This window comes from Lontra canadensis, unplaced genomic scaffold (assembly GCF_010015895.1).
Source record: "Lontra canadensis isolate GAN:19392208 unplaced genomic scaffold, GSC_riverotter_1.0 scaffold94, whole genome shotgun sequence".
Lineage (NCBI taxonomy): Eukaryota > Metazoa > Chordata > Mammalia > Carnivora > Mustelidae > Lontra > Lontra canadensis.
Genome location: NW_022631088.1, coordinates 7700157 through 7710519, shown reverse-complemented (window position 1 = coordinate 7710519; position 10363 = coordinate 7700157). Strand labels below are relative to the sequence as shown.

Below are 10363 nucleotides of genomic sequence, written 5' to 3'. Positions count from 1 at the left end.
TCGGCGATGTTCTAGGTGAACCGCTGCTGCTGCTGCTTGCACATCCTGTCATCCAAATGCAGCTGCGCTGGCCTGTGCCCCACGTGGGCGTGAGAGCGGGCAGTCTCCGGAAAAGGCTGATCAGGAGGGAGGACCAGGTGCCTCAGTCCCTAAGCCTCCACCCTCTGATTTATGCTCAGGCCATGATGCCGGGGCAGGGAGATGGAGGCCCGCCTCTGGCTCTGCGCTCAGCCCGGGTCCAGCCCGAGTCCGCTGGGGAGTCTCCCTGCCCCACCCTGCCCCAAAAAGGCAACACATGTGCCCCCGTGTGACGTGTGCTAACGAACATGATGGAGATGGCTGAATTCCCGGAGCCAGGAAAGGGGACGGTCCTCTCACATCCTCCCTCCAACCAGGAGCCTGCACGTGCCCCGTGTGGGGATCTGGAGAAGACCCCGCAGCAGCAGCAGCAGCCCGGAAGCCTGTCCGCCAAGATGTCTGGGGCCCTGCCCAGTCCACCCACGGTGAGGCGTCCCCAGCACCCGTGGATGGAGTCTGCCCTTGTCCCTGTGCCATGACCTGCCTTTCACACCTTCTCCTGGCCTCAGCCGTGCCTGCGCACCGCTGCTCAGCTAACGCTAGCCCGGCTTTACGGAGAGCCCCTGCCGCTCGGAGAGCAAGGAGAGGGGCCCAGGAAGCCAGGAAGCAGTGGGGGCAAGAGCTGTGGCAGGGTCCACTTCAAGGAGGGGAGAAGTGTCAGCAGTTAACCCTGTGGGAATGTTGGTGCAGATATGCCAGATTTTCCCAGTTTTTCTCCTAAGGAAACAGAAATCCAGATTTTCATGTGAAATCTCCTGATTTGAAAACATGAGAGTTGGCAACGGTGGAGTATTGTCGGCTTATATATTCAGACCCATTCTGCACCTGGCTGTGTCTGGGGATGGTGACTCACTGTCCCCTACATTCCACTTGGGCTTGGCCAGTGGGCAGCACAGGTCGATCAGAGATCGAAAGCTGGGAGGTCACGATACTTAACCCCATAGTTCCAAACCAAACTCCACCTCCACGCCCACCCCCACCCCCACACGTACCCTGGGGCCATGGTGTGGACAGCAGCTACCTTCCTCCACGTACTGCCCAGCTTGGGCATGGTGGCCTCTCTCCCAGGCCATAGCTCTTCTCCTCTGGTGACCCCTCTGCCCCTTCTGTGTGCAGGTGTGGGAAGCAATGGCTCTCCTGTTGCTAGTCTGACGGCCACCTGAGCCTTCACTGATTCGCTCCATCCTGTCCCTATAAGTGCCTGTGTAAGTAGTCCCTTTACTCTGGGCTCCCCTCAGTGAAACCTCTGAACGTCCCTTCTTTTCCTGTTAGGAGCCACCACCACACAGACTAGTTCCGTTAGAAAACAGCACAGTGAAGGCCACACACACCCAGATCTGCGGTCCTTTTCCAGCTGGAGGGAGCCCGGCTTGCACCACTGCTATATGCTCCAAGCACGGCCCGAGGCAGCAGCTGAAGCTGAAGCCACTTCACAGCCCAGGGATGTGCACCAGAACCCCAGGCTGCAGCTGAAGACACGGCGTGAAGACAGGAACAGCCTTGCGGTGTGGCTGACCAGTTTAATGGCGGGCAAAAGCATGCAGATGCCACACTACGGAGCAGCAGGGACTCGGGGGTACAGAGGCCTTGGGGGGACACTACAAGACCGTCACAGGGGAAACAGGGTCACCTAAAGTTGGTACGAGGCAAAGGGGGGGTGCACTGGCAGCTCAGACCTAGCCGTTTCTCAGGGGAACATGCATCCCACCCCGAAGTCGGGGCACGCCGGCTGCCTTCATTCCCGAACGTAAATTCTGGTGCAGACCACGTCATCGGCGCCGAACGTCTGTGGAGAAGGAAAGACAATCAGAGCAGACGCCTGTGCAAACGTGTTTAGAGCACGTCACTCATAGGGCCACTTACTGCCCTGCTAAAGACCCTTTGTTAACCGACTTTCAAGTCCCTGGGCTACATGCTCGCGCTAACTGCTGAGGTCTTTTTTTTTTTTTTCTTTCTTTTTCTTCTCTTCTCCTTTAAGCTCCGCACAGGCAGAGAGGCAACTGGGGTATAGAATTATATGCAATTTTCCTTTGTTTCTGGAGCCCATGAATGCCAACGTCAGAAATGCTTGGTTTGAAAAATGAAACTGCAAGGGGGAGATGTCCCACTGGACGTTTCTGAGGTGGCTCTGTCTCTTCAAATGACTTCAGCAGAGCAAAGGGCCTGGGCAGCCAGAGCTCTGGGGTCACGCGCTGACCAGCCAGAGGGGATGGCATGGGAGAGAGCGGCTGCTCATCCTTAAGTCACCGGCAGGCTGGACAGTGTGCGGCCCGGCCTCCAGACCCCACTTGGTGGCCCCCAGTGGGGGAGGCTGCTTGGTGGCCCCAAGCGGGAGGGAGGCGGTTTCACACAGGGCTGGAATGCAGCAGGACGATCTCAAAGGGTCGCTCGAGCTAAAGTTCTATGGCTCTTTGTCTGTCTGTCTGTCTGCTATATGATCTTAACTCTCCCCCAAACTAGCAATCATGAGTTATTCATGATTGCTAGTTTGGGGGAGAGTTAAGATCATTTACTTAGAGGTGCTCCCACATCAGGGTCAGAAGAAAAGCCTCCATCCGGGGAATGGTTTGGGCCCACCATATAGCAGACAGACAGACAGACAGACAAAGACACTTGCCACGCTGTCACATGAACCTTTGACTTTTTTATCAGAGCCACGGTCTCTGGCAGTGGCTGCCGCTCTCCCAGGCAGCAGGGACAGGGAAAGCAGTACGTTTGTTTCTTACACGAAGCCAACATTCGGACATCCTCCAGGCTGCAGACCCGATGTGCGCACGTCTGCCAACGCTCACTTTTCCACAGGAGGGCCCCTCGCTCTCAGGTTCTCCACGGGCCTGGAGGCCCTGGGGGAGGCCGAAAGCCCGGCTAGACCTGGACCTTCAGCTTCTCGCCCCCACCTGTCGGCTGGCCAAGAGCCTCTCAGGAGGCACACGGCAAGACCTGATTCCAACGTGTGTCTCGGGGGAAACACTAGCCCTGAGTGACACCAAGAAGGAAGCACCCATCAACAGCTTCTCTTCCAAGTGGGGCTCGTGGTGACACGGGCACAGTTATAGCTGCTGCGGACACTTCTGTCTATAGGGGATACTGTGCCTAGAGAAGGAGGGCAGGGGGGCAGGGGTTCCCACGGAGATCCCCCTCTAGGGGTGCCGACCTCTCAGCTCTATGGACACAGAGGATGTGTGGTTGGGGTCCCTGCCATGCACTGTGACCACCCTCGTATCTGAGGCCTCCCCCAAACCCCCAGGATGACCAGTAGCTTCCTGACGCGCGGGAAGAAATCACATTTCCAACCACATCTGAAACGTCCTTCCCTGCAGGCACCCGTGCCAAAACATTCTTGAAAGCTACTCTGGAGTGTTCCAGAGTGGTTTGAGGGAAGATACTCCGTTTTCACAGAAGGGAACTTACAGCCCCCAGGAGACAATTTACTGTGGGCACTGGGAGAGCTTATTGCAACTCAACTAGGATAATCTACCTCTTGTTATGAGGAGACGCATCCCCCTGTGTTTGGGATTTATTAATGATAACGACCTTCGAAACAAAAGCCCATATATCAGGTCTCAAATGCCAAGAATTAACACTCCCTTTGAGGCTTGTCTGGTGGGTGGAGCTAGGTGGGGGGAGGGGGTCGGAAGTCTTGGAGTTCTTGCAGCAGAAAGTGCTCTGGCCTTTCGGGGATTGCAAGGTTAATAAAATCACACTTTCTCACGGAGCAAGCCAAGCCTGCTCAGCTCTCAGCCATGCTCCAGAACTGAGAGCTTTGCTGACTCTGGTACCAGGGAGCCTTTTCTTCCTCCTTCTCTTAAATTCCACGTCTCAGCTTCAAAGTACCCCTCCAACCCCATCAGGTACTCCTTCCCTGGAATTGGCATTCACCGGGTTGCAAAGGAAGCTGGCCCCTTCTCTATGAAAGCAGACAGGACTCAGAATCAGGCCCGGGAAGGACAAGAGGAGAGAGAGGGATCAAGCAGCCTCAGCAGGAGTAAGAGAGACCGCCCCGTTCAGGGTCTGCCCACAGGATCAGCGTGAAATTTTAGGGCTGAGAGCACCGCACCGCACCGGGGGATCCAACTCCAGTGGCTGCCCTCATCCTACAGCCTGGGAAGGGAAGGGCCATGCCCAGATCGCGCAGTGTGGCTGGCCCACGTCCCATCCTGCGGGCTCCTTCCCCAGCGCTGGAGGAGGACGTGAGCTAAGATGGGGCCGGCAGGTGGTCTTAGAGAGAAGACGGTAACAATATGCCTCGTGGAGAACAAAGGACATCATTTCCAGGTTACCCACACAGCTTTTCCCCTTGCGCGTACGCGCGTGTGTGTGTGCGTGTGCGTGTGTGTGTGTGTGTATGCATATGCGTGTGTGCATGTGTGCCTGTGTGTGTCTGGTGGGTGGGGGGTGGGAGGAGGGCGGGGTTGTGGCAGGGAAAGCCTGGTCTATTCCGAAACACAAAGGAAGAGTGACTGAGCCCTCCCCGTCCTCCCCAACTTTCTCTGCCCCCAACATCTGAACTAAAGGACAAGGCCGGGTGTGATTAAACTGTGGGGGTCTCTAAATTGGCCTCACCAGGTCTAGTCTGTGTGGCCAGGATCGTTTAAAATGCTTTAATCTGAGTACCTTGCAGGGAGAGCCCACCCTTCCCTGTCCCGGAGGACCCAGCCCCACACGTGGACACACAGGCCTTTTCGGCAGCTGCAGGCCTCGCCTGGCTCCTGAAGGCCACTGCAGCTGGTAAGGCTGGGGTGCAAACGTTTGCTCTCTGGGGCTCCTGGGCTGACAGGCTAAAGCTGAAATCTTGCCCTGGCGGCAAAATGGGGAAAGGGAAGGGGGAGAAAATCCCTCTGCAGAGTGAACACACCTGGGGCCTCGCAGAGCCCGCACGCTCTGGCACAGTGGGAAGGGAGGCGACTCAGAGAGAGTCACGGGGTCACCATGGGGACGCACAGTGGGGCCGCTGCCACCCATCTCAGCCCTGCTCTGCCCCTGACCATTAAACAAGGCCTGCCTGCCACCTCAGCTGTCACCTTCAGGCTCTCCACTCCCTTTTTACTGCAGGGCCCGCAGGGTCCCGCCCTCCGCCCAACGGAGGGCGGCATCATCGGGGGACCGTGGGCTTGATTCAGGGGCCCAGACCTCACCAGAATGAGCTCGTCGTTGGCCAGCTCGCGGGTCCAGTAGGTTTTGGGGCCGTCCCCTTCGAGCAGAGTCTGTGCACAGTGGATCTTGTTCTCATTCTCCCAAGTGGCCAAACTCTGCAGGCAGGAAAACCGTTAGTGACATTAATTACAGCCTTGGTGGCAGGAGCAGAGACAACAGTGCGCCCAGGAGAGTCACGGCGGCGGAGAGAAGCAACACATGGTCCCTGTCAGCAGGGCACAGAAGCCTCTGAGAAGCCCTGTGGAGTCCAGATTCAGAGGGCTGGTCATGGGTTTATGGGGAATAAATAGACCTCGTGTCCCCCCGACCCTCTCCCAAACGCGCACGCGCGTGCACACACACACACACACACACTCACTCTCTCTCTCTCCAAACCAGCAGAGCTCTGGGCATACTTCACATTTCCGGGAATAAAATTCAGAGCACGCGGTGATTCATTTATGCCGAAATGAACTATCCCTTCAAGCAACTGGGACATTAAGAACCTTCCCATCAGAACAAGACAACACTAGAGCCGCTAAGATGCCATATTTATAACCACACTGGCCGGTGACAGGAGCCCTCTCCTCCTCCCGGATTTGGGGATAACCCCTTCCTTGCTATGCGCACAGACTACTCTTATAAACCTGAGTCAGCTGGCTCTGGGGACAAAAACACTGCCCCCTCCCCGGTTTCAAGCTGTGGAAGGTGGCACAGAGCACAGAGCACAGTGCTCAGCGTTGGGCTGGGGCAGGTGCCCAGCCCACAGACTCGCTGACACTTGCCAGGCTGTCGCATGAACCTTTGATTTTTTTTAATCAGAGCCACGGTCTCTGGCAGTGGCCGCCGCTGGATGTCCCCACCTGAGCCCTGCCGATGGCCAGGCCTGCTCCCCAAGACTCCCAGTCACTCTCACTACACCTATCCACTCTTGTTTTTACAAGCAGTGCAGTGACAACGGGCTCAGACCCTGCCAGCTCCAAGCTGGGACATCATTTTCTGGCTGTGTCAGTTCTGTGGGCCAAACATTGCCATGTGGGTTGACCCCTGGGGCCGAGTCTCTGTGCCCAGGGCACCCCACCCTACAGAGCAGACAGTCACCCCTCAGGAAAGGGGAGACTCAATTTCTCACTTTCCAGAACATTATGAGTATTTCTTTGTTTTGAACGCTGGGGAAAAGGAGGGAGACATTTTGTCCCCTTTTAAGTAAGTGACAGCAGCAGCCACGATTTTTCCATCTGCATTCAAAATACACATTACCCGACCCTTCTTTCTACTCAACAGAATGCGATTTTTGCCCAGGGAAAACGGGCTTGTACAGCGGCTGGCTTCAGTCCACTGGTTCATCCCAGGGACCAATATCGGTACAAAGAGGAAACTCCTGCCCTTGAAGACCAAGACAGCCCTTCGTCCATTTCCCCAGCCGGAATCGGCCTCGCTTTGGGAAGACTCCGCCTTTCCTTCAAGACACCAGGCTGAGGGCCGGAGGGAGAGGTGCGGGCCCACAGGACTGCTGAAACTGGATCGGGGCATCCCCTGGGGCCCTCGGGCGGCGGGGGAGGCGAGCGCTGCCGCTCCACCTGCCACAGGAGACGTGGCGGCTGCCGAGCCCCGCAGCCGCCTCCGGGGGCTCGGCAGCCGCCTCGGGCACCCGCACCCGCACCCGCGCGGGACGCCGCCGCCCGGGGTCCCCCGCCGCTCCAGGCGCAGCTGTGAGCGCGGAGGCGGCGGCCTGGGTGCGGTGGGGGCGGACTGGGGAGGACCTTCTCCCGAGGCCGGGGAACCCCGCTCGCGCGAATTGTCTCTGCAAACCGCCAGTGCACGGCCTTGCAGGGAAAGCGCACCGCCGGCTGCCAAGGCCCACAGGGGCGCGTCCGGCCGCGGCGGTCCAGGGCTCGGAGAGGGGATCCCGGGACGCCGCCCGCCTCCGGGTCCTCACCCTGCACTTGCGTCCGTCCACGGTCTCCTCCTCGAAGCCCTCTCCGACCTTGAAGTTGATCTCGGTGGTGCGCACGGTAGTGGACGTCTTGATGTAGAACTGATCCCCGTCCTGGCGGATTTCCACGTGCGGCTTGGACGCAGCCGCCACCGCCACTTTGCGCAGCATGGCGTTCACACCTGCGCGGGGAAGGAGGGCTGCGCCACGGGCTCGGTCGCGGCGTCCGCCCGGCACTGCCCAAACCCTCTGCCTAGAGATGGAGACCTCAAAACAGACCCGCTCACCCCCCAACCCTCGCCCAGAGTTTCCAGAGGAGAAACTGAGCCCAGTAAGCGGCTTTCCCTGCCGCAGCACGATGGATTCGCGGCGGGGCCTGGCCTCACACCGACTCTCCAAATTTAAAGTCCCCGATTCTCCTCGGACTCCAGAGAGATCTCCCCTCGCGCTGGTCCAGCACGAGACGAGGCCGAACCGTCGGGGAAGGCGCCAAGTCTCCAGCAAACGTCCGCGGGGCGCGCGGCTCCCGGGCTCCACTCGCCGCTCCTGCGGGGCTGGCCTTGGATCGCTCCCCTCGCCCTCGCCCCGGGGACGCCCTCCCGCCTGGGCCGGTCCCGGAGCCCACCCCGCGGGCCCGGGGAGCTCCTCGGGGCCGCTCCTCCTCACAGGCGCCCACCGACCGCGCCAGCTCACCCAGCGCTTTGAGGAGCTCGTCGAAATTCTCGCTGCTCCTCATCTTCCAGGTGCCGGCGAAGTTGGGCATGGCGAGGCTGCGGGCTGTTGCGGGCTGCGGGCGGACGGATGGGCGCTGACAGCGGCGGCGCGGCGGGCTAGCTCCGGGCTGCGGGGCGGAGACTGAGCGCGGCGCCCAGCCGGCGCGCCCGGAGTCCCTGGGCGGGCGCCCCCCGCCCCGCCCCGCGCCCCGCCCCGCCCCCGCCCCGCCCCCCGAGGCCCTACCCGCGAGCCCCGCTCCCCGCCCGTTTGCCCCCCGCCGCGGTCCGCACCCCGGCCTCCGTGCTGCGCGCGCCTTGCTCGCTCTACCACAACTGGGCGTGGGCACTGGGGGAGGGTCGGGCGATAGGGCCCTGGCCCGGAGGGGACAAAGGTGACAGCGGGGCGGTGGGGACATGGGGAAGCACTGCGCTATTCTCTTTACTTTGGGGCGTGTTTGGGAAGAAATATAATAGAAAGTTAAAATACGGTGGGTGGTGGGGCCGTCAACGTTGGGAGCCGCCCTGTCCCGACTCTGGGTGGTGTGTTCTGGGCGCGCACAGCCAACGGTTTATCCCCAGCCCAGTGCGGGATCCTATTCCGCACCCACCCCCACCCCAACACACACACTGGCTCAGGGCCAATGCGAGCGAGTGATGGGAAAGCTCCAGCGCCCCCCCCCCACCCCCGCCTGGGCCCTGCCGCAAACCCAGGGGGGCGCGGGATGGGGGCCCGTGGCGTGCACCAGGCTGGAGACCGCTCAGGCCTCAGGCCTCAGGCCTCAGCCCCTCGGAACTGTGATGAGGATGGCTGGAACCCGGGGTAGGAGCAGCCTGTTCTAAGGAGAAGCCTGGCTCTGCAGTCTGCAAGGCTCTCCTTCCTTCTCCCACTGCTCCTAAGTATGCACCATGCTTAAAGCCCCGTTCTTCAGCGAGAGGGCACACACACTTCACCGCGGCCCTGTGAGCCTCCATGGCTGACCCCAAGTTTTCCTTCCGGTCCCTGTCACTGTGCCGTCATCCCCCTGCCTTAGCCAAAGTGCACAGCTCAGGATTCTAGAATCAGCCACGCATCTTCCCTGCCCCGGCCCCCCACAGCCTCTGCCCATGCTGTGCCTGCTCCCTGGAATGCCCCTTTCCTCTTGGGGTTCCTGAGATCTTGCCCGTTCATCACAGTCCATCCTTACACTGTCTTTTGTGATATTCAGTTTCCTAATCAAATGTGATTCTTTTCCTCTGAACCCACTGGGTCTGTGTTTGGTTTTGCTCTGGCTCAAGTGTTCATCCTGCTATAAAGTGAGCTCCTACAGGGCGAAGACTGGGTATTCGTCAGCGTGTCCTCTCCTGCTCACGCAGCCTGGGGGCTCGGTAAATAAGCCCTGATTCGAGATGGACACGAGCGTTCTGCGGCCAGAGGACATGTGGGGGGGAGACCCCCACAGGGCTGCCGGAGTTCATGCTGCTCCTTGCTCTGGGCATCTGCAGGGGGCCAGGGCTGGGCTCTTGCCCTGGGGCCCTGAGGATCTGTCTTAGAAAGCAGCTGAGGATAAGAGAGTGGGGAGAGACCATCTCCAGCTGGAAGGAGATGTGGGCAGGGCTGGCCTTATCGGTGTGAGCCTCGAGCAGTCCCACAGGCCCCTGTGCGCAGAGGGGCCTGGGGGTTGTTTCTGTGCTCTGCTCTTCCCTCTTGCAATCCTTAGTCATTTTCCAACAATATGTCCTGCATTTTCAGTTTGCAGCAGGACCCACAGATTACGTAGTTGACCCTGAGTGTGGGAGGCAGAGGGGAGGCCTGCTACAGAATCAAACTCACTTCCCTGAGGGTCTGGCATCTCTCCAGTGGGGGGGCAAAACAGGGGTGCCACCTAGCTAATGCGAGCCTCCCCCCACCCCAGCCAACACCACTCCCCCAGCGAGGCTTCTGCCATCTTAAGGCCGGGGCTAGGGAGGGGCTGGCGGTCAGCATTGGGGGGAGTCAGGACCACGGGGACAGCCCGTGAGAATAATCACAGGGCCGTGGATAAGGCCTCCGTCCACGTAACTCACAGATCTTGCCGCAGGGACGGTCGGTGGGCAAAGAGGGGAAGATGGGGGGGGATGGTGGTAAAAGAACCAGAGGGATGGGGCAAGAGGGGCAGGTGGAGGGGTCCGCCCTCCAGCTGGGGCTGCCCTGACGGAAAGACAGTGGGAACACCACTGAGGCACTTCTGTGGACCTAGACTCAGGACGTACAGCAAGGGCCCTGCTGCGCAGAGACAGCTCGTGGCCCAGGCCTCCAAACAGGCTGGTGGAGTCACCGTCAACCTCTGCGCCCCCTGCCATCCCTCCTTCCTTCTCCTGTTTTGGTCTCCTGCCCACCACCTCTCTGAGCAGAGCCGCGCTCAGCACAGGGGTAGTGACCGCTGAAGATCCGGGTCCTGTCTCGAGGGCCTACGTTTGACCGGGGGTCCCCACCGCATCCGTGGTCACTGCGTGGGCTGACCGTGCCCAAGATGCAGTCTGTCAG

The 10363-nt window shown here is 60.0% G+C and overlaps 1 protein-coding gene across 1 annotated transcript; it reads right to left on the bottom strand.

The window, feature by feature from the left end:
• Positions 1-1584: 1584 nt before the first annotated feature.
• CRABP1 (cellular retinoic acid binding protein 1) lies at positions 1585-7921 on the bottom strand. The gene is made up of 4 exons (XM_032836841.1): positions 7841-7921; positions 7151-7329; positions 5214-5327; positions 1585-1864 (listed from the first exon to the last, which is right to left on the bottom strand). Exons 1-4 carry the CDS (start codon positions 7908-7910, stop codon positions 1814-1816), a joined length of 414 nt encoding a protein of 137 aa, XP_032692732.1. The 5' UTR covers positions 7911-7921; the 3' UTR covers positions 1585-1813.
• Positions 7922-10363: the final 2442 nt, after the last annotated feature.